Genomic DNA, 27,186 nt, shown 5'->3' on the forward strand with positions numbered 1-27,186 from the left:
AACAACAAACAAAAAAACAAAAACTTTTCAAAAAAAAAAAAAGAAAAAGAAAAGAAAAGAAAAAATATACCTGTCTGTGATCATCTCTCCTGAGATAACTGCCATTAAATTTGACGTGTTTCTTTCCAGCCATTTTAAACATGATTGGAAATAATCAACGAAGGATGTGTCATTTCTCAAAGATGCCATTTGTCACTATAAATTTGAACTGGTTAATCACTTTGCCTTAAATTCTACCTTGCCTGGAAATAGTATTGCAACTCCTGATATTTTAATGTTTTAAACCTGCCTAACAAGTTATTTTAATCTCTTTTCTCTTTTAAGTTTAATATCATTTTATTCCCATACTTTCACGTAAGCTACATGTAATTTTCCCTTTGCCTTCTATGGAATTAATGACATTTACTTTTGTTGTGACGGTTTATATGTTTTGCCTTTTTTATATATATTTTGTGTGATTCCTTGTTTTTAATTGTGTATTTTTTCTTTCTAAAATATATATTTTTTCTTCTATTATTTTACTCTAAAGATTTGGAAGGCATACATCTTATTTTTAACTCATAATAGACATATTCACATTTTTCAAAAATAAAATGAATATATATATATATTTTTTTTTTTGGGAGAGGTTTTGGCTATAGGGCGTGTGCGCTTGCCAGACTGACAGAGAGAGACAGAGAGACAGAAAGTGAGAAATCACTCCCCAGGGGCGATGGCCACGCCGCAATCCCTTCTCCTCCATTCTCCTCTCGGGATCTTGGGCATGCACGCACACGCACCGGCGTAAGTTTTAAGCCACTGGGTCTGGGACGCGAACCGCGGTCGACTACATGCGAGTCCAGCAACATATCCATTATGCTAACTGCTGATCCTGTGAACCCCATATTTTAAAAAGTGTTACAAGTTGGGAGCAGCAGTGGGCATGATGGCAGTCACTGGACTCTCATGTAGTCGACCACAGTTTGAGTCCTGGACCCGGTGTCTTAAACTCATGCTGGCACATGTGCGTGCGTGCCCAAGAGCATGAGAGGAGAATGGAGGAGAAGGGATTGCAGTGTGGCCATCCCTCCGGGGGGTGATTTCTCACTTTCTGTCTCTCTCTTTCTTTCTGGTGAACACACGCTCCCTATAGCAAAAAAAAAAAAAAAATCTCTCAGAAAAAAAAAGTCTACTTAAGTATATACATTGTGTGTCATATCTTTCTTTTGTTTCTTTTCAAATAAACAAACAAACAAGTGGGATCTTGCTCTGTAGGATCCTCTTGCCTCAGCCTGCCAGCAGGGACTGTGACCGACTCTTTCATAGAGAAGGCCTTTCTGTAATGCCCAAGCCAGCCTTGTGTTTACAGCCTTCCTACCTCAGCTTCCAGGTCACGCACATACAGGCTCATGGCGCCATGTCTGGCCTTCAGGTTGGACTGGTAACTGAACCTGGGCCTCCCATGTGGTCCCAACCTGTGGAACACACTGAATGCGCCACTGAGACTGGGCCCAAACTCTCCTTTTAACCATCGCCACAGTCCACGTCAGAGGGGAACTGTGGCACAGTTTTACTTTTTCCACTCTACTTTCCCATATTTTAAAACTAATGCATAAGTTAATACCGCATCGATAGTATTATTAAAATATTCTATGAATTAATTATTTTATCTTTAGTCAGTCTTCAATTCTTATTCCTTTTTTGTGACAAAAGAGATAGACCGAAGTTTATATTTAGTTGGTGCAAGGTTCACTACTAATATTCGTAGTTTTGCCTGGATGTTAGTTTCTGTAGCACGAAACAGAGGGTTGCCTTCGAAGTGCTTAGAGTCAAATGACTTTCTCATCACACCATTACTCTTTCTTGATATCTGTTTCAGCTAAATGTCTTGGAAGAAACTCTGAGTTTCTTTCATACCCAATCACTTAATTTAAGTACTTTATTGAAAGTATAAAGGAGGAATTTTCTCTAAGTCCTTGGAAATCTAAAAATTCATGCAAAAAATGGTCAGTTCTGTTATTTTATATTCCAAGGGAGACATTTCATTGATTTTACTATGTTCAATCATTTTTTTTCAATATTAGTAGAATTTTCCTTTTGTTTTTGTAGTTTACTTTTTTTTCCCTTAGTATTCTTCTTTGAACTGGCATAGTAAGTCATTTAAATACCGAGGTCATTTTACAGCTCTATAAATGTTCTGTGATCATGTCTTTGAATAGTGTTTCTGTCCTGATTTTTTAAAGAGATTTTTGCTATAGGGTATGTATGCTCACAGGAGAGACAGAGAGACATAAACAAGAAATCACCCTCAAGGGAGTTGGCCACATCGCAATCCCTTCTCCTCCATTCTCTTGGGATTTGGGGCATGCACACACACATGCACCCAGTGTGAATTTTAAGCCTCTATGTCCGGGGCTCAAACGGCGATTGACTAGGTGGGAGTCAGTGATGTAACCATTACGACATCTGCTAGTCCCGCTCTCCTGATTTTTCTGTTATTTTTTATTATAATTACTGGAGTAGATAATGCCTATTTATTCCCTTTTAGTTATCTCTTTTCTCTTTATTTTCACTTTATATTTTTCTGAACTTTTGAAATCTTCTCAAAATGGTAATTGACACCACTTACTTATTTTTCATAACATCTTTACTTTATAAAAAACTGCTTCACTGTGTATTGATCCTTTACCACGGTGCTTTTCATTTTCATGCCCTCTTTTCTCATTTCACATTTTTTCCCTCAGACTTTTCTATTTTTATGATTTTCAGCTTCTACTTTATAGATATTATATCTTACAGCTATTGAGTGTACCAAACAGTTTTCTGTACCTCCTCCTACTTTCTTCAGAAAGTAATTTTTTAAAGTTTCGTTTCTTGGGGACATATGGGCTGGTGTATCATTCTTGCCTTGTAATACGTTAGAGGGTGTCTGGAGGCGTTCTGGTCCTTGCCTGTGGATTGAGAGAACTCAGTTACAGCACTGGCATTCGCTAGCAGACAGAAAGCGTCCTGTGTCCTTCTCTACACATGTGTGTACTAGTGGAAGACACGACATAACCCCGCAGCTGGGTGCAGTGAATACCACGATGCCCAGCCTGCTTCCCACACTCTGGCGGGCTTTGGTCAAATGTGGCTGTGCTGGATGAGGGGAGGGCTCTTTCTATCTGCTCTGTCTAGACCGCAGGTCTCTGAACAGTGCTGTGATCCTCACTCTGCTTAGAAGGCAGCATCCTTCTAACACTGCAAGTGCTTCCTTCCCCTCAATAGACATTTATGGTAGGTGCCCTTTCTAGGATGCAATGCAACTTCTATCCATCCTTTCTCTTCTATTTTCTTTAAAAATTATTTTTAGGAAAGACAGAATCTAGTTGTATATAGGAAGGGGCGGATAGAGAAAAGGAACGAATAACCCTCTTGGTGCAGACAAACCAGTCGGTACTTGGACTGCTCATACATGTGCCACCTTGGGAGCAAACAGTGACGGAGAAGGCTGGCCTGCTGTCATGTGTCCCCCGAATTCTCTTTGAAGAATATAAGTAAGTCCTCTATTCCGTTTTGAGCCCTAGTTCCAATGACTCCTAGATTGCTAAAGATTGTCACGTAGGAGGAACAGATTCCGGATGATACTGCTTTCTTCAGCATAGCTGCACCCATCTCTTTTCACCCAAGAACAATGCAGTGAGTGAGAGCGTTATGGTAGGGATACTGAAAGCCCAGCAAAGCACATTTTAAAAGAATGAATAATTTGCAGACTTTGGTTCTAGTTATGACTAGTAATAAATGCATTTTGAATCTACCTTTGTGATTATGGAGACACGCAAGCATGTCATATCTTTATGGCTGGAAACCTCTTGACTAAAAGCTGATAGACTATTTAGGCAATCTCCGTAGGTTTGCCTGAAACCTAAAGTCTTATACTACTAGTCCTCTAAGTAGCAACTGTAGAGTCACTCAGAGACAGAAAAGCGAGAAAAACACACGGTCTCATATATACCAGTTTTACCTACCCCAAATCTGTATAGTTGCTGTGACAATCAGTTCCACACCGGGTAGGATGACTCTCTCAATCTTTCATAATCACTGTCACCGTTCTATTTCGATAGGTCCACAAATGCTCCCACATCTCTATTTCGTGTTCAATCTGTACAGCTGTCAGAGCAATCATCTGAAACAGAATTCTTTTATTTTTCCTTCTTCCTTTACTTATTTATTTTTTTTCCCCTAAGGGTGCATGTGCTCACTGGAGAGAGAGAAAGTGGTAAAGCACTCCTGAGGGGGGATGGTCAGGCCACAATCCCTTCTCTGCCGTTCACCTTTCAGTATTTTGGGCATACACACGCCCAGTGTGTTTTTCAAGCCACCAGGTCCAGGACTCAGACCCCAAAGTCAGGCATGTATGATCCAGCCAGCTTAACCACAATGTCACCTAGCTGGCCCTGACACAGAATTCTGATCATCCATTTTTATTTACTTAAAAGACTTCACGGACTATGAGGATGTTGTCCTGAATAAAGGCGAAAATAGTACAGAACAGTCAGATTCAGAGCTCCTACTTTCTATCACTATCACCTCCACTTTCACTCTTCTCCTCACACTATGGTCTAGAGTGGCACATCCCATGCAGGAGGTGGTCTTCTGTGTTTGTCCAGCACAACAGAAAAGGTCCATGGATATTGGCACTGGGGGGTTCCCAAGAAAATGACTTTGCCCCGGGGGTCCTCCAAGATGGCCTCCATGAGCTCTGCCTCCTGGTGTTCATGCTCATGTGTAATCTTCTTAAGTTAGGCCTAGACTTAGAGATTCCTTTCTAAAGAAGAGAATGTGGGAGCAGTAGATGGTGTAATGGTTATGTTGCCGGACTCCCATGTAGTTGACCATGGTTCAAATCTGGGGCCGGTGGCTTAAAACTCATATGAAACTCATGTGTGTGCCTGTGTGCCCAAAATCTGGAGGGGAAAACAAAGTAGAAGGGATTGTGTTGTGGCCAACATCCCCTTGGGGGGTGATTTCTCACTCTCTATCTCTCTGTCTCTCTTTTTATGGTGAGCACATGCACGCTATAGCAAAAATTTCTCTCAAAAAAATATAGAATGTACCAGAAGTGAGAAGATATCGCTTTAAGGTTAGGTTCAGAAAGTCTGTGGCTTCTGTCTTGCAGACTTTCTCATTTACTTGCTCTGAGGGACACATTGGCAGTGTTTTGAGTTGCTTTAAGGAGAGACTTGAGTGGCAAGAAATTGATTTCTTTGACCAATGGCAGCGGGGATGTGAGTCTTGCCACCCGTCACATGGATTAGCTAGTAAGCGGACCCTCCTCGGTTGAGCTTTAAGATGGCTAAAGCCCCTGACTACACGTTGATAATAAGCTTGTGAGAGACCCTGAGCCGGAGACCAGGCCCAAATTCCCGACTGAGAAAAAGCTGAGATGATAAATGGTTGTTGCTGTGAACGACTCATTAAGGGCTAGTTCGCTATGCAGTGATTTGTAGCTAACATGATCTCTACCCAACCTCTCCATGATGAGGGCCATTATTCAACATGTCCAGCAACCCAGAGATCCCAACTGACTTTGTACTATTTTGTTCTTAAATACAAATAATTGAGAAAAGAGACATGAGCAAAACTTGTTTTAGGGGGTGGTGAATGATTTTTTTTTCATTTTCTTAAATATTAACATGGTTCCATAGATATGTATGTGTCACAATGATCAAATTATATATTTTAAACAAATACAATCTCCTTAGTATAAATTATACATCAATAAAGCTGTTAAAATATTGAGAGAGGAGATTTACCAAAATTTGAAGAAGACTTTAATATGAGAGACAGAGACCCAAATAAATAAAATGTAAAAGGCATCCAGAGAAACCTGAAACCATGAGGAAGAACAGAAAAAAAGTAAAAAAAAAAAAAAAATTGTAACTATATTCTCTGAGAAATATATGAAAATTTTTTTATTCATAGAAAATAAAAGTTATAGAGGGCTGGCAGGTGGTATGGTGGTTAAGGGTGTTGTACTCCCACATGGTCGACCATGGTTTGAGTCCCGGACCTGGCAACTTGCTTTCCCACTTTCTCTCTCTCTCTCTTTCTTGTTCTGTCCTTTTCCGGTCAAATTTAAATAAATAAATAAAGTTATTAGTTTGTTTTTCGTTTTTTTTTTTTTTGAGAGGATTTTGCTATAGGGCGTGTGCGCTCGCCAGACAGACAGAGAGAGACAGAGAGACAGAAAGTGAGAAATCACCCTCTAGGGGTGATGGCCAAGCCGCAATCCCTTCTCCTCCTTTCTCCTCTCGGGATCTTGGGCACACACACACCTGCGCCCAGAGTGAGTGTAAGCCACTGGGTCCAGGACTCGAACCATGGTCAACTACATGGGCAGTGAGAGTTCAGATTAACCATTACACTAACTGCTGGTCCCAATAAAGTTAAATTAAAAAAAAAAAAGAAGCTTCATTTAGAAAAATAAAGGTTATAAGAAAAGAATCATGTAAGAATAAAAATGGAAGTCTTCTTAGACATTAAAAACATAATAGCAGAAGTTAAAAATTCAATGGAAGCTTTGGAAGATAAAGAGATCTCCCAGAAAATAGGATAAAGATATTTATTGCTAATTTTCTTAATAGACAAATACTAGAGGACTTGGTTCCTTGTGAATGGTTTGTTAGACTGAGAACCCCACAAGCTTCGGGCTGTTGGCCATAGACCATTATCCTTATCCTAACATGGCAGCTTGATTTATTGAAGCATATCAGCCAAGAAGGAAAAGAATGTTCTAGTAAGACGGAAGTCACACCTAATCATAGCAATGATATGACATTACCTTTGCCATTGTCTGTAGGCTAGAGAACGTCTTTGGGCCAGCCGGTGGCTTGCTGGCTCAGGGGGCTAGATTCCACACGGTTGACGCAGTTGGAGTTCAGCTCCAGTCTAGGACCCAGCAGCTTGAAAATCACATCACAGCGTATGCATGAGTGTCCCAAATCCTGAGAGGAGAGTGGAGATGGGATTGAGGAGCGTCATACCCTTGGGGGCTGCTTTCTCACTTTCTCTTTTTCTGTCTCTCTCCAGCAAGTGCACACGCCTTATAGCAAATAAATAAATAGAAAGAAGCCCTTAGGTCTGCCTATACAGAAGGGCACGAGTCTGAAGAGGTGGGGATTATTGGGGTCTTCATGGAAATCTGCTTATCGCACACTTCATTGTGAGAATGGAAAACTGAAGAAAATAAAACGTAAAACTTTCTGTGACAGAGTTCATCCATAATTATCAACCATCTCGTGCATTCTTTACTTTTCCCAGAAGACTTCCCAGCCTGCGTTAAAGGACTGGTTCTCAGTCCGGGGTGATTTTTGCCTCCTGTGCGGTTGTGACGATGTTTATAGGTGTCTTTAGTTGCGGCTGTGAGGGTTACTAGTACTTAGTGAGCTGATGCCAGAAATGCTGCACAATACTGTAGACTGCGCGAGACAACCCCTACCACAACGCAGTATCCAGCCTTAACAGCAGTGGGCCCAAGTTGAGAAATCCTTAATCTCAATTAGGTTAGCAATACATTTAAATTTTACTAAACCATTTTTAGTCTTCAGTTTGGGCAGTGAGAGTTCAGATTAGAAATGATACTTGAGCAGATGGTGTAGTGGTTGGACAAGCAGAGGGTACGCCATGCACTTATGTCACTGGACTTCCACATGGTCAGCCCTGGTTCAGGTCCCGGACCTGGTGGCTTCGAACTCATGCAAGGCACTTGCATGCCCAAGATCCCAAGAGGACAACGGGGGAGAAAGAATTACAGCATGGCTATACCCCATGGAGGAGTGATTTCTCTTTTTCTGTCTCGCTGTCTCTTTCTTTCTCTCCAGTGAGTGCACATGCCCTGTAACAAAAATCTCTAAAAAAAAAAAAAGAAATGATACTCGAATATGTCTCTGTCCCAGTATATTAAATGTGAGGGTAGAATAAGGGTTAGAATCATGTCATTTCTTGGCAAGCACTATGAAGAGAAGCAACAGGACACTTCTGTGTCATGGCAGTTAAGCAGCAGTGTGTCCTCTTCACATCTTTCTTTCCCCATCAAGGAGAGGTTGGAAGTCACCTGTCAATATGGTGGCATTACGGAACCAGCAGATGGCATAACGGTTACGTTGCTGGACTCCGCGTAGTCTAATGCAATTCGAGTCTTGGATCCAGCGGCTTAAAACACGCTGGGCATGTGTATGTGTGTGCTCAAAATCCCAAGAGGAAACCGGAGGTGAAAGGATTGCAATGTGGCCATCCCCCTTGGGAGATGATTTCTGGATTTCTGTCTGTCTCTCTGTATCTCTCTGGTGAGCACATGCACACTACAGCAAAAATCTTTCTCTCTCTCTCTCAAAAAAAATTATATATATATGTGTGTGTGTGTGTGTATGTGTGTGTGTATATATATATATATATATACACATGACAAGATGGAAGCGCCTAGACTCCTGGGTCATCTGGTGGAAGAGAGATCTTACAAATAGTGTCAGACTTATGTGAGCAAGAGGCAAATATTTGTCTCACTAATTGAGATTTTACTATTTGTCTATTGAGAAAATTAGCAATACATATCTTAAATAATGCAGATGCAGAGAGACTATGCAGACAACAGGAACACCCAGAAATTAGGATGTATTCGACTCCCCAAAAGCAGTCCCAGAAGCAAAATATGGAGCCGTCGCTTCAATAACTTGAGGACAATGACAGCCATGCTAGAATGTTCAGTATTCCTTGTTATTCACATGTATTTGGTCCATAATACCTGGGATGTAGGTAACAAAAATTCATATAAAAATTTATCTGAACCCATCCTGTTCTTCATTTGGTCAGTACAGTTCAGATAACAAATGATACTTGAATATATTCCTTCCTTAATCTGTCCAATGTGAGGATAGGATAGAGACAGTTTCCAATTTACTAGCTTTTACATTATTTTCTGTTTATATTCCCCATGCTTTAGGAGCCTCTTAAGAGTGTGTTCCCTCGAATGAGGGAATGAGGCAGGGAAGGAGCCCAGCAGGAGCAGAAGGCAGGGGTCAGGACAGGGAGCAGAAGTGAGGGCCTTTCCAGGATGAAGACAGCACAGCGGGCCTGGAGGGCAACCAGTTCCACCTGGTGTGAGGAGACACTAACTCACCTCGTTCGAGGTGGAAAAGGCCGCTCGCCCTCCATCAGCCTTTCCCTCAAAAGACACTTTGATAGATCCACTCACTTCCTCCTCGCATGCACTGCAGCTCTCACCAACGACACCGAGGGCGAAGGCGTTCACCCTGCAGATCTGCTTCAGAGGTGTTCCTGCAGTCCTGCCCCTGCTGGGGCACATTGCACCTGCTCCTGCTTTGTGAGAACATCTGCATAGCCTCCTCTTTTGACACAGCTTTTTTATTTTTTTATTTATTTTATTTTTTGAGAGGTTTTTGCTATAGGGCGCATGCGCTCGCCAGACAGACAGAGAGAGACATAGAGACAGAAAGCGAGAAATCACCCCCCCAGGGGGAATGGTCCCGCCGCAATCCCTTCTCCTCCATTCTCCTCTCGGGATCTTGGGCATGCATGCACACGCGCTCGGCGTGAGTTCTAAGCCACCGGGTCCGGGCTGCGAACTGCAGTCGACTACATGGGACTCCAGTGACATAGCCATTACGCTAACTGCTGGTTCCTTTTTTTTTTTTTTTTTCTTGAGAGATTTTTGCTATAGGGCAAGTGCGCTCGCCAGAAAGACAGAGAGAGACAAAGAGATAGAAAGCGAGAAATCACCCCCCCAGGGGGAATGGTCCCGCCGCAATCCCTTCTCCTCCATTCTCCTCTCGGGATCTTGGGCATGCATGCACACGCGCTCGGCGTGAGTTCTAAGCCACCGGGTCCGGGCTGCGAACTGCAGTCGACTACATGGGACTCCAGTGACATAGCCATTACGCTAACTGCTGGTTCCTTTTTTTTTTTTTTTTTCTTGAGAGATTTTTGCTATAGGGCAAGTGCGCTCGCCAGAAAGACAGAGAGAGACAAAGAGATAGAAAGCGAGAAATCACCCCCCCAGGGGGAATGGTCCCGCCGCAATCCCTTCTCCTCCATTCTCCTCTCGGGATCTTGGGCATGCATGCACACGCGCTCGGCGTGAGTTCTAAGCCACCGGGTCCGGGCTGCGAACTGCAGTCGACTACATGGGACTCCAGTGACATAGCCATTACGCTAACTGCTGGTCTCTTTCGACACATCTTTGACGTCAATCACATCACAGCCCTGTTGTAATAACCCCAGAAATTAGTATTACAATAGGACTAGGGTGGATGAGAAGACCTCAGGCCCTAAAAGAAAACTGGACTCTGGAGATTGCGGAGAAACTGCAGGAGAAACAGAATCTGTAATGCTAGGTGACAGCAGAGCCTCCTCAGCCCAGGAATGCACAATTTCGTGTCTGGGATTACAGGAAATAGTGTTTCAGTGGGACATGTCCATTGGAGATTTTGAATTAATTTTCAGTGAAATAAAAGGAAATTAAAATTCAAAGAGCCTTGACTTCAGTTCCTTAGTTGGCTCTGTGGGTTGTAGTTGACAAGAAACACCTGAAACTTTGCAGCAAGCCCTGTGTATGGAGACCACCAGATCGATAGTCTGGCGGGCAGGGAAAGGTGAAACTGAAACTGTGGGAGCGGATGCCTGAGACAGAAGCCTGGGGTGGGATCTCTGGGAGAGGCCGAAGCCCAAGGACCCCGAAGCCTCTTCCTGACTGGCAGTTCTTCACACCAGGCAGAGGAAGGGCCATTGCCCAGCTGTCGATTTTGGAGGAGTGAGAGCTGAACCATACTTTGACTTTCCCTCGGCGGACCGTATCCGCAGCGTGTTTTAAAGTACAGGAACACCGAACTGACAAATCAGGTCACGGTTTTGTTTTCTGCTGTTGTTGCTGTTTTGCTATAGGCTAGTCTGCTTTCTGGAAAGAGGCTGAGAGAGAGAGGGAAAGTGAGAAATCACGCACCAGGGGGTGGCCACACCACAGTCCCTTTTCCTCCATCCCCCTCCCCAAAAGTTTGGGCACGCATACACAAGTACCTGGTGTTCTTTCAAGCCACCAGAACTGGGACTCGAACCACTCAGTTGGCCATGTGGGATCCATGTTCCTTAATCTCCATGCCATCTGCTAGTCCCTAAAGACTTTTATTTTTAATGTGAGAACAGGTAATAATAAAAACAATAGTCAAGTTGAGCACAAGCTCTTTCTTTACTAACCTACCTTTTAAAAGTAGCCAGAGACTGATTACCTGTTAGTTTTTTAACTTTGTATAACTTTCTTATAAATATTTGTGCCTTACATCTTGTCCTTTATAGGCAGCTATAATCTCAAGGTTCTATGGTTTGAGCAAGCTAATTAGGGTCAAAGAAAATAAAAATAATGATGAAATTATACTCAGGTATGATTTACTGCTTGCACCAATCAACCCTCTCAAGTGGAAAGCCAAAACTGTTAAATAAGATAAAAATCTCTCATTCATTTACCCAGAAAATCAACTACTTTTTAATTTCTCATTTTAAAGACACATGGATGATTAAATCTGACCAGGAGGGGTTCTGAGTGTGGAAGTACGAGGTTAAATGTGTCTCTAAGAATTTGAAAAAATTCCATTTCCAGGATGGTATATGGTTCCTAGCAATACTGACCTGAAATGAAATTGGAAAAATTGCTACCAAAGAATAAACAGAAGGTTCTATCAGGATCTAATTTTGTTGAGGACAAACCGACCTTCCTGAACTGTGATAGGGAAGAGCTGGTCAGCTAAGGGACTTCGAAAACCCTGGAATAGTTCTGACTAGTTTAAATCCTGACTTCCGGTCTTGTTTCTGCGCATTGTTTGGGGGAAGGACCTGCAGGACAGGAAGGGTTTCTTTTCTTTTCCTGGACCTCACTAACCCTTTAATAAAGTGCAGGTGAAAGCTATGGGACATGAACGAGGGCTACATAGGCGTGTGACATTCCGTGGACAGGGTAAGTGCTGGCATATCCATGTCGTTGGAGGGCAAGTTTTCTCATTAGTGGTCTCTGCACTGGGACCCTGGAAGTGGAGAAGCAGCCCACATGACCTCACTGGGGCCTGGGGGCGCAAAGTGAAGTCAGGCCTTAGAGCCAGAAGCAGACTGTGCTCCTCACATTTCTGGGTAGGCACAGCCCAAAGCTGGCCAAGCTGAACGAGGAAACAGGGAAATAGGAGTGTGTCCAGGAAAAGAGAGGAAAGGAAGAGCCCATGAAAGGGGACAGCAGCTTTGGGTAGAATATACTCAAGACATTGAATATCCCAAAGGGGAAAGCAACGTGGTCCTGCCCTAAAGCAGAGAAGTGATACCAAGCTGTTGGTGCGCCCAGACTGTCGGGCAGCGACTGTAACAAGTAGTTAGAAGGCCTAGGTGTGGGACCACACGACACCTTCAGATGCTGGTGTTGCCCTGGCTGAACCCAGATGCTGCTCCATCTACTGAAGACCACTGGACTTCCTGTTTCCCAACAAACTGTTGATTGATTCCTGGGGATGGTTTTGGTGACAGCACCTGAAACATTCCTCTGGCCAGGGGTCCTCAACCCCAGGGCAGGAACCGGTGCTGGTCCATGGCCTGTTGGACACAGCCTGACCCTGGCCATCAGCAGGGATGGACGGGGGTATAAGGGAGGCTTCATCTGTGTCTGCAGCTGCCCCGACCCCAGGCATTGCCACCTGAGCTCCAACCCCTGTCGAATCAGCCAGGTCTGAAGTCTCATGGGATCCTGATTCCGATTGTTGTGTGATTATTTTATTGTATATTGCAATGTAGCAGTGGTGAAATGGGGTGCATGGTGGATGTGGTGTGTTTAGGTCATCCCAGGACTAACTCTCCCCACCCTACCCCATCCGTGGAGGGATTGTCTTCCATGAGGCCAGTCCCTGGTGCTGGGAAGGCTGGGGACGGCTGCCTTTAGCAATAATATTGATTCTGCCCAGTTGCGAGCATCAAGCCCAATTGATGGTCAGCCGATATGGGTTCTATCATGACTGCATTTCATACATAAATATCTTATCCTGGCTAGCAAGGGTGGAGCATGGGCAGCACCATGGCTTAGGAGGCTGGAAGCTGCATGGGAGACTCCAGAGCCAGGTGCAGTTGTGTTCACCGTAATCTTGTTCGACTGGAGGCTTGGTTGTGAGACCATGTCAGAAAGTCTCTATCTGTCCCCATTTCTCTCTCTCTCTCTCTCTCTCTTTCAGCATAAAAAGGAAAAATAAGATTATCCCTATACACTATATTATCTGTAATGGAAGTGCCTTTGTAGCTCTTGTTCTTGGTAATTAGGCAGTTACCACAGAAGACAAACTGGTGCTCCAGAATTTCAGTCATGCAAAAATATGCATTTCCCTTAATTTTTAATTTTTTATTGTTAAAGGTGTAAGGTACGTGAAGTATTTAATGTGCATTTTAATGACAATAGCATCGTAAAACCAGCGTAGACATTCCCATCACCCAAGTTAAAAATGAATACTGGGAGCCCCCCTTGCACCCTTCCTCAATCACTTGGCTCTTCCTTCCTTGCAGGAGCACTATTCTGAAGTCTGTTGTTTTTCTTTACAGTTTTCCATAAATGTATGCATCCTTAAAATTGTATTGTTTATTTCTATATGGTTTTGAATATTTATAAATAAAACTACACTGTATCATTTCTCTTATGAAATTTTTTGTGCTCAAACTGTTGTGTAGTTTCGTCTAGCTAGAGTTCATTCATTTGCTGCATTTATTACACTCACAGGTTTTAAATACTTTAAAGGGTTTCTGTTTTATAAACCTGCCACAATTTATCCCTGTACTACTGATAAATATTAGATTTTTTATTCAGTCTCCTACTAGTACAAGCAACGATACTTTGAACATTCTGATATATATCTCTTCTACTCTTTTCTATATATTCTGTCTGTTCCTGGCTTTAGCTTATATATTTCTATTTCCCTATCTTCTAGTTTATTGTCCCCTTTTTCCACAATGTGCAAACTGCTGCTATTAATTTAGTGACCTTTTGATTTCACTTACTGCTTTTATTTCAATTTTAATATCACTACATGAATTTCAAAAGTAGATTCATGTGTTCTAAAGAATTTCTTCATCTTGTCCTTTATTTACTTAAATGTATTTGTCATGTTATTTTAGAGTCCATGTAATTTTCTGTGTAATTTTTTTGGCTGCTTGATCATTTTTTCTTGAATACTGGATGTTGTTGATGACCAATTATTAAGGCTATTGGTTGAAGCTGTACACCTCCAGAAAGAGTTCATCTTCTTCTGCGCTGTGACTCGATTAACAGCAGAATGTGTCAATCCAGCCGGCGGCTGAAGTGACTCGAGGGTGCCCTAAGGTGGCAGTTAAACCTATTGATGCGGCTGATTCAGACCCAAAGGTATAGAGTTTCTGGAGACCCGCATGAGAGCCTGAGATGTCTAGGAACATCTCAATTCCGTAGGTTTTGAACTCCACATTTTATGTTCCTCCCTATTGTAAAACTTCTGAAAAACCCCATTCTGCTGGTCAGTGACTCCTCTACTTGGCCTTGTGTCTTTTCAATTTAATAATTCAGCAAATCTCTGGAGCGGAAACCTAGTGCTGAACATGGAGCTCATACCTCTTGAACTTGATCCCTCGAGTCTCAGCTGCCTCGGCAGTTCTGAAACCTACTTTTGCCTCTAATATTGCCAAGCTCTGCTCTGGCTTCCCAAGCCCTCTGCCTGGGTTTCTCGCCTTCCATGCCATACAATAAGTGGGGACTTGCCAGAGTGAGGCATGTTTTACAGAAGGTTACTAATCCCCCTAGTACTTTCTGTCTAAGATTCGGGTCCTTCAGGTTCTAGCTGCTGAAGTGGGTCACCCGTGCTTTCCAGATTTCACTAGATAACCTTTGGCTCTTATAATCATCGCCATCTGTAGGGCAATGGCTTGCTGCAAAATATTTTTCATGATGACAGACAGAAATCTTAATTGTTTTTGAGAAGTTACATTAGTAAAATATTGTGGTCTATACTTATTCCAGGATTTTAGTAAATTAGAACTTAACACAAATATTCCCCATAATAGGAGACCATGGTGCTAGTGACCTGGGAAAAGCACCATGTGAAAGTTTGGAGGAAAATAGAAATAATTTTTAAAAACTCCTTTAAATTCATTCATTTTTATTTTAACTACCATTGCCATTGTTTATTGATTTCATATGATTCTATCAGAAAGAGTATATTTTTTAAAGAATTATGTATTTAATTTGACTTATTATCATTATTATTTTTCTATTTGCTATAGGATACATGGACTCACCAGAGACAGAGAGAGAAAGGAAAGTGAGAAAGTAAGCCAGGGACTCAAACACAGTTGACCATGCGTGGATCTGGTGCCTTAATCATCACACCACCAGCAGGCCCCACAAGTAGTTTTTTTAAAGAGATTTTTGCTATAGAGCACCTGTACTTGCTGGAGAGAGAGGGACAAACAGACAGAAAGTGAGAAATCACCCATGGGGATTGGCCATGCTGCAACCTCTTCTCCTCTACTCTCTTCTAGAAATCTCAGGCACACATGCACATGGCATGAGTTTCAAGCCACTGGGTCTGGGACTCACACTGTGGTTGGACACGTGGGAGTCTAGTGCCGTAACCACTGTACCACCTGCTGGTCCCACAAGAATGTTTTAAATAAACATAGTCTTCACTTTTCCTTAGAAGGAAGATTTATTTTCCTTTGTACTTTTATTGCTCCAGTAATAATAACAGTGAGCATTGTTAACCCTTTCAAGCCTAAAGAATAAAAATAGGAAACCTCTAAATATTGGAGACAGTTTGTCCAATTCGATTTGCATAGTATGATTGGCACTCCTTAGTATTGTAGCATGCAGTTAATTAAAAGAAAAATTTGAGTGCTAAGCTCTTAGAGAAACTTGAGAAGAAACTTAATCAGCTACAACATGAAACGCTAATCTTTTGATAAATGGCTTTTGTTTTTGTTGTTTTGCTCTATCAAAATGATGCAAGCAGCCTTTTTTTCCCCACTATTTTCATCCTGCTTAACTTCAAAAGTTTAAGCAATCATCCAATATGTCACCACGTAGGGATTTGGGTTCCTAAGACCTTTCTCTTCTAAAAGGCGTCAAGACGACATGGCCAGTATTAATACCCTTGACTTACCTTTAGAAGATAAGGCCTTTGTCAGAAGCACTGCAGTAGAACTAAGGAAGACAAGAAACTTGTTTAAAGAGAGGGTTCTGGTAGCCAAATAATAGAAATACAACCTTCCATAAGTGCACGATTAATTGGAGCAAGTTGAGTTTGAAACCAGTGAAAGCTCCTAAATATGACGTGACTCCCAAAGAGGAAAATGAAGTACGAGAGCAGAGCCATACCAACCAGAATTCTCTCAGTGCCGATTCCCTTACGAAGTAGAGCACGGGCCAAGCCATTCCGTTGTTAAGCAACGATGGGTTCTGTGGCTTGTTTCACTCATACAACAGCTTTTCCTCATTGGTTCATTCCGAGGGTCATTTTAATTCATTGGAATGAAAGCAGTATTTTTCCTCCGGAGTCGATGCTGCAAGGCTGAATTTTAGGTGTGGGTGTAAGATGCAGAGTTAGAGGCCGAGACCTGGGCATGTCTTGGCTCCTAAGGAGTACCTCCTGCCCTGCTGGGTGCTCCTATACCTGCGTGCCCTCCGGAGAGCTTGGGGGACTTGAAAAATTTGTATAACATATGCGTAACCATGCTCGCCCTCCCCACTTTGTGGTAAATATCTGTATGTGTTTCTCATCCTTGATCTACAAAGAAATGGAGCCTGTCTCAAATGCATCTTTTCATCAGTCTCGTTGTCATCCTACTAAGACAGTGAGGCACACCTCATGGGGGACTAGCTCTCTGACCCACCCTCAGACTAGGTGAAGTGTGTCAAATACCCTCTTTCGTGCTCCAGAGACCCCGATTTCACTATTCATGGCAGTTTTCCCAGTGTACAGTAGATATCTGTTTGCGTGTCTCCCTCAATGTGAGCTTTGAAGTCCTACATGGCTTTATCTAAAGTTTTCTTTTTCTTTTTTTCCCTCCCTTCCTTTATTTATTATTATTATTGGGTATTAGGTTTTTGTCATAGAGTGTGTGGACTCACCAGAGATAAGAGAGACAGATACATTGAGAGGGAAAGTGAGAAATCACCCCCCATTGGGATGGCTACACTATAATCCCTTCTCCTCTATTCTCCTCTCGGGAACTTGGGTACATATACACATGTGATTTTCAAGCCTCCCCATGTAATTTTCAAGCTGCTGGGTCCAGGACTTGAACCACAGTGGTCCATGTGGGAATCCAGCCACCTTAATCACCATGGCACCAGTTGGCCCCCACTCCTTTCCCTTATACTAGCATCCTTCTTGCAAGAAGTGTTGGAATAAATGAAGGGCCAGGAGAGTAGATGAATTGCCTTACAATGCCCTGAAACGTAGTGTACCCGTAGGTTCCAACCATCTCACTCTGTACTCCCAAATGAACCCAATGCTTTCTTTCTCTGAATCTTAGATAGTTTTTGTCAAGAGTAGTGGGTTGAGACCAGCAGTTAGCGTAATGGCTATGTCGCTGAACTCCCATGGAGTTGACCACGGTTCAAGTCCCTGACCCGGTGGCTTAAACTCACGCCGGGTGCATGTGCAAACGTGCCCAAGATCCTGAGAGGAAAATGGAGGAGAAGGGATTGTGGCGTGGCCATCCCCCCAGGGGGTGATTTCTCGCTTTCTATCTCTGTCTCTCTCTGTCTTTCTGGCAAGTGTATGTGCCCTATAGCAAAAACCTCTCCAAAAAAAAAGAGTAGTGGGTTGAATGGTTTTCCCCAAAGGATATGTATAAGTCTTAACTCTCTATTGCTGCAAATATGACCTTATTTGGAAAAAAGGTTCTACAAATGCAATTAAGGTAAAAATCTCAAGATAAAATCATCCTAGGTTACACTGTACCAGAGAAAAATTGCACTGAACACATTAAACAGGCAGAAAAGATGTTATTCAAGACTATTTCAATAGAGGTGAGAGATTAATCTCAGCTCCCTTGAAACAAAGGGAAGGATGATGATAAGAATATTACAGCTGAAACTTGTTTGGTGTTTGATTTATGTCTTATCCCTTTTTAATTCTTGTAAAAACATAATAAGGCAGGTACTATTATTTTTCTGTATTATGGATGAAGAAGCCAAGAAGATTAAATATCAGTAAATAGCAGAACCAGACTTTGCTTCAAGATCTGCCTGAATACAGAACTGTGTGCTTAATCAATTTTCTATATTTTTTCTGTTTATATCCTTATGTTTTTACCTCTCTTATGTCCCATGTTGTATGGTATAATAGTTATCTATGTGTTTTTTCTAGTTCAAACTATTGAACTGAGGTAACTAGAAATCAGAGATACGTAAGCATATCCACTTAAAACTGAAAGGTTTTGTAACTGTCTTTTCCCCATTTAAAAATATTTAAACATTTATTTTTTCTGAGCAGGAATTCAAGGTGACTCTCTTAAATACTTTTATTGTTTAAATGATTTTAGATTCTTAGGGTCGTATTTTCCTTTAATATTCAAGAGCCAAAATTCAAAGAGGCCAGGTCCATAAAATTGGAAGAGAAGAGCAACATTACAGTGCTGAATTACCTGGCATTCGTGCAGGCATTAGAAAGAGCATTAAGCCTGGGCCCAGCAGATAGTGTGGTCATTAAGGTGCTGGACTCCCACATGGCTGACTGTGGTTCGAGTCCCAGACTGGTGGCTTGTAACTCGCACTGGACCAGTGTGAGCAGAAGAAAGTGCAGTGTGGCCATCTTCCTGGGGGGATTTCTCACTGCGCCTCTCACAGTCTCTGTCTCTCCAGTGAGTGCATGTCCCCTATGTACGCTATAACAAAAACCTAAAAAAAAAAAAGAAAGAAAGAAAGAAAAGGAAAGAAGAAAATTAAGCTTAAGATTTTTGCTTAGCTTAAGATTTCTAGCAATAAATTTAAATGGATACATTTTTATTTTTAACCAGTGATCTTATTAATATATATTACCTAACCCTAAAGTTTATAAAGGTGTTCCCAACAGGGATATTTGTTGGCGTTATTACTCACTTTATTTGTCCTCTGATTTATATTAAGGTTGTACTGAGAACTGAGGAAGAGATACGAAAGTGCTTGGGAAAGGTGTGCAGGAGAAAGGTCTTGTCCCGCCAAGAACTAGCTTAGGGAAGTCTCACGGCTGTTGGGAACAGTATGAGCTTAGAACTCACAACTTTCACAGAGAGAAAATGCACCTTTGACAATCACCCTATCTGTAAGACACCCTCTGAAATAGTTCCGACATGCATCTCATTTACCTAACTGCAATTTTGGAGAAAATACTTGGTAATAATATGAATGTTGGTGTGTAATATTCTGTGTGGTAAAAGAATGAGAGTGAGGATGGGCTTTGGATGAAAGTCGAAAAGGAACAAGGTAAGTCCTAATTACATCAGCTGGCAATATTTCTAATAGTCCTTCATGTGCTGAGAAGAGTAAAACTTCCATTTCCCCTTCTGGGCTGGTGACTTGAAATGATCACTGCTTGTACTCATATTCCGTGTGCTAAAGTCTGCTACGATTATTACTAGACAAGTGGCAACTTCAGGTGGTAACAGAGTCTCGTTTTTCTTTACAGTTACTGTGCTCTTTTCGGTAGGGAAAAGTGTTGATATGGTTAACTTAGAAATAGTCAGGTACAGTGTAAGGGCATTTCAGGCTGCAGTGGCTTTATTGCCCACAGAGCAGCAGTCCCATAGATTATAATAGGCTGTGCCCCGGGGCCTAGGTGTGTGCTAGGCTCCCTTCCAGGCTGTGGAAGTACACTGACATGTGCATTACGGCAGGATCACCCACGGACATGTTTCCTAGCTGGGTCTCTGTCCTTCAGAGTGCATGACGGTATTTAGGATGATGCCAGAGAAGAAGATAACCAGTAAGAAACCCCAAAAGATTTGTTAACTGTGCCTCTTCGTTCACTCAGCGTTATGCTAGTTGCTAGAAATACAAGCAGTCAGAGAGGTTAGTACTAAACGCTTGCCGTGTACTAGTTATGCAGTACCTCACTTAACCGTTTTAGTAACTTTGCGGAGTGTACGGACGCATGCCATTTCTTATGAATGGGAGAGAGAGGCTGGAAATTAAAATAACAGTGTTTCAAAGTAAATAAATAAATAGATAGACAAAGTAAATAAGTAAATAGATAGATAGACAAAGTGGCCAGAGTCCGCTTCTGCCTGCGGTAGGAAGCTCATCGCTCTGCCTTGCGATATTTGTGAACAGCATAGGTTGGCTGAGGGCTCCGTTTTGCCCGTTCACGTGTCACTGCAGTCTTTGTCTTTGAACTGCTGTCAACCCCACTTTGCAGCTTGTCTCCGGAGATCGCCTCCTCCTGCCATATGGGGTGCTCCTTCACTGACACAGTGTTGTGTGCAGAGTCTTTCTTGAGAGCTTGGAGAATAAAGGGGAGGAAAGCAAACCGTCACTTTCGTTTACTCAGTCAATCATTCCACAAACAGGCCAACATTCAATAAGTGTCTTGTGGCACTACATTGGGCCCTGAAGAGATGATAATGAGTGAACAGCTAAGAGTCTCCATGACCACACAGCTCATATTCTGGTCAGGAAAACATAAAACTCACACTCACGTGATACATGTAAATTACAACTGGGCTAAGTGTAACAGGGGCAAGGCCCGTGGTGGATTGAGAGCTTATGGTAGTGGACCTGAGTTGAAAGCTGAAAGATGCATAGGTATTAACCCGCCCTGTAGCAAGGGTAGCAGGAGTGGAGACAGGCATGAAGAAAGAGAAAATAGAGCTAACCAATGGCCTGATGATTAAGGGAGCTAGATTCTGCATGGCTGTCCATGTGATTCAAATCCTAGCCCCAGCGCTTAAAAAACACTGGGCTCATGAGCATGAAGAACTGAAGAGGTACTAAGGCATGACCATTCTGCATTGGGGGTGCTTCCTCTCTTTCTCTTCCCTCTTTTCTGTTTCTCTCTGCTGAGTGCGTACACTTTCTGACAAAATAAATGGTATGCTGTAGCATCACCCGAACACCTGTGTGTGAGGGACGCATGGACCCGGGCAACAAGAGCCAAGAAATAAGCATGGAGAAACCACGCAGGGCCACTTAGCGAATGCACAGTCCCTCTCGGGCTTTCTTAACAGATGCGATCTCAATCCTGACGGTAACGGGAAGATAACGAACAGTTGAGACAGCACTGACATGATGCGTTTTGTATTTTAAAACCCAAATGCTGGCTACTGAATAGAGATGAGAATGAAATGAGTAAGAAGTGGTGGATTTAAGGTTTCCCAAAGGAGGCCTTCGTCCCAAGTGAGAGATGATGAGAGTCTAGACTAGGCGATGGTGGGGACAAACCTGGAAAAATTCGAGAAGCATGTAGTCCAGCATAGAGCAAGAGGGTCTGGTGTCATAAGAGAACGTAGGATGTCGAGAATGCAGAGCTCGCTGGGATGTATAGGCAGCAACCTGCAAAAAGATTAATGTTAGCTATTTTGAACTAAAAAAATGATAAAACTTTCTTGGATATGGAAATTTGTCACTGGTCATCCCTCGTCAGTCTCTAAGATTTTTCTTCTTTAAATCTTTCTTTTCCTTAAAACCATCTTCTCCCACAAAATTCTTGTTTCACGTATTCCTGGTCTCATATAATTTTCATTTTGCCTTTTAAAGAGTTATTTACATTGACAGAGGCACATGTGCGAGAGAGAGAGAGAGAGAGCGAGAGAGCGAGAGAGCTCTCACTGAGGCGTGGCCACACTGCAGTCCTTTTCCCCCCATTTCTCCATCCTGTCAGGATTTGGGGCACACGTGCACACATGCCTGGTGTATTTTTGAAGCTGCTAAGACTGGAACTAGGACTGTGGTTGGCCTTATGGGATCCAGATCTCTGTGAATGGCTTTAACTGCTCTGCCTGGGGACCAACTCTGTCACCATTTTTCATAGTACAGTTATGGATAATAAATAATGTGGATAATTTACTAGTGACTCTCCCCTGGTTTGGGGCCCAGCTTTGTACTGCCAACAGCTTTATTGAGCTGTTGCCAAACTGTCTAGCACAGTTCCACTCTTAGTAATACAAGGACTTTGGAGAAGTATTGACAACACATCATTATTTTACCATCTCTTAGATTAAGTCCTTAGGCTTCCACTGGGACTTCCAGGGTTATAGAGCTGGGTTTTGGTACATTGTGGCATTAACAGAAATACCTGAGCATGTGCAATTTTACAGAGAAAGTAGAAGTTTGGGTACAAACTCATGATTCTGATGGCTGGAAAGAGCAAAGTCCGAGTAGGCTTACAGGATGACTGACAGAGGCCCAGGGCAGAGGGCACATGGACAGAGCGAGCACGTGCTCCTGACTGACAGGACTTTAAACTAATGGAAGCTGAAAGTGCTGACTACTGAATTAGGATTTCAGACTGGGCTGTTTCTGCGGAGGAAGAGTACCTACCTAATCCTGGATCTGTTCTTGTGGTTTTTTGAAGGGAACATCATTCTGTATCAGAACTTCCCATGTTTCAATATCCAGACTACTTCTCCAAAGTGGACGAAGAGTTGACGAAAATCATCGACCATCACGTAAGACTGAACTTCTTAAACTAGCAGCAGACGCTTTGTACTTTAAGGGCACTTCGAATTATAAAGTGTAGTTCTGAGAGTGAAGCGTTAGCAAGTGAGACTTAAATGAAGAGCCAAGATCGAGCCTTGTCACACTTCATCAAATCACGCAGCCCTATCTACATAGCAATACCTGCACACCGCGGCCTTCTCTGGGGTACAGTCGCGTTGACCTTCTGTCATTCCTGAAGTGCTAGCCTCATCCCGTTTCCCTCAGGAGCACTGCCGTCCTGTGATGAGAATCTGATACGGTTTCTCCTGCAGTGCAGATCTAATAGCGGAACAAAAATCTTCTGACTCAGTTGCAGTGACCAGTCTTTCCCCTTGACAGACGAGAAAGGCTGTGAATAACTTCGTTCTCAGTATGCATGAAATAGGTCGTGGCCATACAAGGCTGTTCACGTAAAACACTTTCCTCCATGGTGCTCTGTTTAGTCAAGCATCTCTTACCAGATGCACATCATTTTATGTCCACTTCTTTTTGGGAGTAGAGCTGCAATAGGAAAGAAAGTACTTATTTTCTGTTTTTTCTTTGACTACAGTATGGATTTAATGGCATGCAGAATGAACTTAAATTAGTTTTATAGCCAGTAGTTCACTATCATCTATCATAATGTGATTATCTTACCATGATTAATTTTTCACACATCATTTAAGGTAGTGATCTTTTAAGACAAAAATCAGGGGCTATTTCATTCGCTGATCACATTGAATAGTTATTTACCACAGAGCAGATATTTACGCCTCTAGCAATAGCTGTGAGCATGAGCCTGGAGACTGAACGATGCCTTGGAATCACAGGATGAGAGGCAGGAGGTTGTTCTACTATTCACTAATAAAGTTTTAGCTAAACCAATATATCAGACATCCAGGGCATTCTCAACGATTTTTAATGGTTCATAAGTTTCCCCATCTATATTTTCCTATTCATTTTGACTAGATGATGTAGAATACATTGCACATTTCACCAGGTGCCTTTCGGCTGCCTGGGGCTAGTTGGAGACAGGGGACAGTGTTCTCAGTGACAGAGAAGAGGGTAGGAAATAGCTCCTAACCACCCTGGCGGCTCCTCCTCTTTCCAAGGGCAAGTGCATTATCTAAGCCATCACTGCCAGCAGTTGGCGTATATTGTACTGGGTTGTTGGGAATGTCATGGCTCATTTCTGCATAGAAAAATATAGAAAAAGTATGTTATGACTTTTCTAACAATTCAATACCTAAAGGAAGGCAAAGGATTCCTTTCTGGACTATGTTTGAGAATTTATAAGTTCCAAATTGTTTGGTAAGTGGCAAGTCCAAGAAAAATAGTAATCCATAGTATTGATCTGAGAAGGCTTGTGGAAATGCTTCTGAATATCTCTACAGTATTCATGTCTACACCGTTTCCTTTGGCTGGGTATAGCAGTAGTGCTCCATACTTACTCTTAACACTTTACAAATTCACTAGTTCAACCCTGGAAAATATTTACCAGCAATAAATTACTCACAACTGGTACTTGCCCAGGTTTCAAGGTTAGTAAATGGTTGCTCTTAGGCACAAATCAACGAACGGTCTGGACTTCAAACCCACTTTCCCTTCCACTTTTTCACAGTGGCTCAAATCCTTGGGTCATAAGCCCTAACAGAATTGGGGTGGGAACCACAAGAAACGGGACGCATTGCTGCAGCCACAGGTGCGATGCTCTCTCTGACACGGCCTTTGGCTGAGTGGCTACCGCGTGCCAAGACGACACCTCACTGCTCAGCCCGTGTGAAGGGCCCTTGCACATTGCTGGTCCTCCACAGTGTGAGGGCGGAGTCACTGAGTGAGTGGGTTAAACAAAGACGTAAAAGGTACCGCCACTTCCTGTCAACTTCAAACACATCTGCCTCCTCATAGCCACCACCATAGATAACAACGACAGCAGGTCAAGTCACAGCAATGTAATGATGTATTGAAATTGAGCTTATCATGGTCAATGGAGACCAAAAAAAAAACACCGTTTACTTTCTTTGGGCCTGATGAAAAGAAGGTTCTGATGTTATGGTGAATTCTGGCCATACTGCATGCTAAGGACGGGGGGCATGGGGGAAGGAGAAGGAACTGTCTCCTGGACAATGGTGATGTGATACTTCCTGGCTCCCTTCGCACAGCTTGATTCTATTACACACGCTGTTTAGGAAACCAAACAATTCTTCCCTACTGACAGTTCTTAAAAATGAATCCTCTACTGCTTTTTCACAAAATAAAAAGCAAAGCCATGAGATACGTTGAAATATTTCATTTAAGGTGGATTAGGTGCTTTATTTATAGATACTATCATTATTATACCAACTGATACTTTTCTGCCAAAACATAAAATTGGTAGTTTTGCTATGTAGTTAGATTACTATTTAGTTTATTATAGGAGAAAAAAATTAATGTGTGTGGTTGAGTATCACAGAACCCATAGCATGGCTTTTGGCCTGTGCCTGAATATTGTAGATGGTTTGCTTCCATTTTTTGTGTATACATGCAAAAATGATTTCTGGGAAACCAAATGTGAGCAATAATGATGTGTAGATACAGTCTCAAGATAAATGAAAGTATGTTTTGTATTTCTTATGTCATTCAAACTTAACTGGGGATAAATTAAGTGGGCGTGATATTATCATGTTTTGATTTTCAGTATTTTCACTCGTTTGGGAATGCTGACATTTTACAAGGCCGAGTGACATAATATGAACCCTGAGGTTTAACTGTGCTTATTTGCTTATTATCTATCCATCCCAGATGAGAAATAGTCGCCCTGACTCACTGCACTGGTATACTTAGTCACCTGTAAATTATCCTGTAGATTGCTATTTTTAGTCTCATCATTTTTGAATATACGGAGGGTGACCAAAAGGGTCAGGTAGACAGTATTTCTAGGTGTTTCCAATATTTCCTCTGAACATTGTACTAAGCCTGAAGAGGGTTTAGCATCTCATGTTACATGTCCCTCACCGAATGGATCAGAGGGGGGAGTGTCTTATGATGATGTCTGGGTGATCTAACATGGGTTACTCACCCCTTGGCATCTCGCCTTCAGATATGTTGTTGTTTTTACCAACTAACTTTGTACTCAGCAGAGACTAATCCCTTAAAAGTCTTTTTACCAGCCTGCTGCAAAGTAAGCATGTTTTTGGTTATTAGATTCATTTTCAACCCCATGTGAAATACTACCCAATTTTCCCCTTTCATTTTAATTTGTATCTTCTGTTGTTTCTTCTACTTGATTCGCTTCAGCTTGGCTTTTCATTTTGTGGCCCTTGCTGTTATGTAAATGTCGATGAAGAAAATGAAATCCATTGAGATAGAGAAAAATAAACCCTATTATCTCTTTGGTGGTTGATTTGTTATCTTTAAAAATACATTGAAAGGGAGTTCTGTTTTTGTGGAACTTATAAACATTCTAAAAGGTGGTTCTTCTATTTTTCCAATCTGGTAGAATATAAGACTTCTGAGGAATGTCTGTAAAAAAAAAACATTAAGAAAAGAAAATAATTGGATATAAGGATCTGCATTTTGAGAAGCTAAACCAATATATATTTTTTCATGGACAATCATATATAAAGATTTTGTGTTTGTTTTTCTCTGTAACAGTGGCAGGAAGAGCTGAAGATTCGGCAGAAAGAAAATGAAATATGTGAAGCCAAAGAACTTGAAGACAAGGAATTAGAGGAGAAAAAACACTTCCAAGAAGTTATGAAGAAAAGAGAGGAGAAACTACATAAGCAAACCAAGCCTTACGAGCTTCCTCCTAGGACTGAAGTGATTAAATTAGAAAAGAAATTGAGCCGCTCAAAAATTGAGATCTACATGCCTAAAATTCATAGCATGAAAGAGCCCAAGATACAAAATGTTAGGAAAGTTTTCTCGTAATTGTCTTGAGGCCATTTCTTTGAAAAGAGATATTATCCTGGTGCAAGCTGTTAAATATTCATACGTAAACCCTAAATTAGCAGTCAGTTCTTAATCGCACTCGAGTGATTTCATCAGTAATCATTTCCCAAGACTTGCTTTCTACTAGTGCGTTTCTCAGGGGACCTTTATCTTGTGATCACTCACATACTTGATCAATGACTCTGAGTATTGATACTTATTGGACAGTTAGATGGAAATGAACTGCAAATTAATTAATGAGTCGTCATATATGAATTATTTGCTGAAAAACAGAGTGGCCATCTGTTGATACTCACATAATCACTACTCATATAAAGAAGTTATGACATCTCGTTGTATTTGTGTTTTGTAGTCCACTTATGCCAACCAACTCTTACGTCAGCTTGAGTTTGGTAAACTGCTATTTAGGAGCAAATGTGGAGAAGGCAGTCATATCACACTGACTTGGTCTTTACAGATGCCAGAGGAGATGCTAGAGCGACCATCATTTCTCTTTGCCCAATTAGTTTATGAGAATGAATTTGAATGATCCTAAAAGACCCAGCAGTGATTAGGAGACAGGTTTATCCAATCAGGAGTCA

The 27,186-nt window shown here is 42.0% G+C and overlaps 1 protein-coding gene and 1 long non-coding RNA gene across 5 annotated transcripts in view; one reads left to right on the top strand and one right to left on the bottom strand.

The window, feature by feature from the left end:
* The window catches only part of TMEM232 (transmembrane protein 232), a 315,887-nt gene extending 288,969 nt beyond the window's left edge, over window positions 1-26,918 (top strand). For all 4 annotated transcript variants that reach the window (XM_014592682.2, XM_027765405.1, XM_006161109.1 and 1 more), the window contains 2 exons: window positions 22,569-22,662; window positions 26,306-26,918. In XM_014592682.2, coding sequence (XP_014448168.1) covers window positions 22,569-22,662; window positions 26,306-26,584 — 373 coding nt within the window. In that variant the 3' untranslated portion in view covers window positions 26,585-26,918. The remainder of the gene's footprint in view (window positions 1-22,568; window positions 22,663-26,305) is intronic.
* Window positions 20,430-22,962, bottom strand: LOC102482321 (uncharacterized). The gene is made up of 3 exons (XR_336378.1): window positions 22,835-22,962; window positions 21,437-21,547; window positions 20,430-20,497 (listed from the first exon to the last, which is right to left on the bottom strand). It is a non-coding gene; the product is annotated as an uncharacterized LOC102482321 (long non-coding RNA).
* Window positions 26,919-27,186: the final 268 nt, after the last annotated feature.

This window comes from Tupaia chinensis, unplaced genomic scaffold (assembly GCF_000334495.1).
Source record: "Tupaia chinensis unplaced genomic scaffold, TupChi_1.0 Scaffold138235_1, whole genome shotgun sequence".
In the NCBI taxonomy this organism is placed as follows: Eukaryota; Metazoa; Chordata; class Mammalia; order Scandentia; family Tupaiidae; genus Tupaia; species Tupaia belangeri.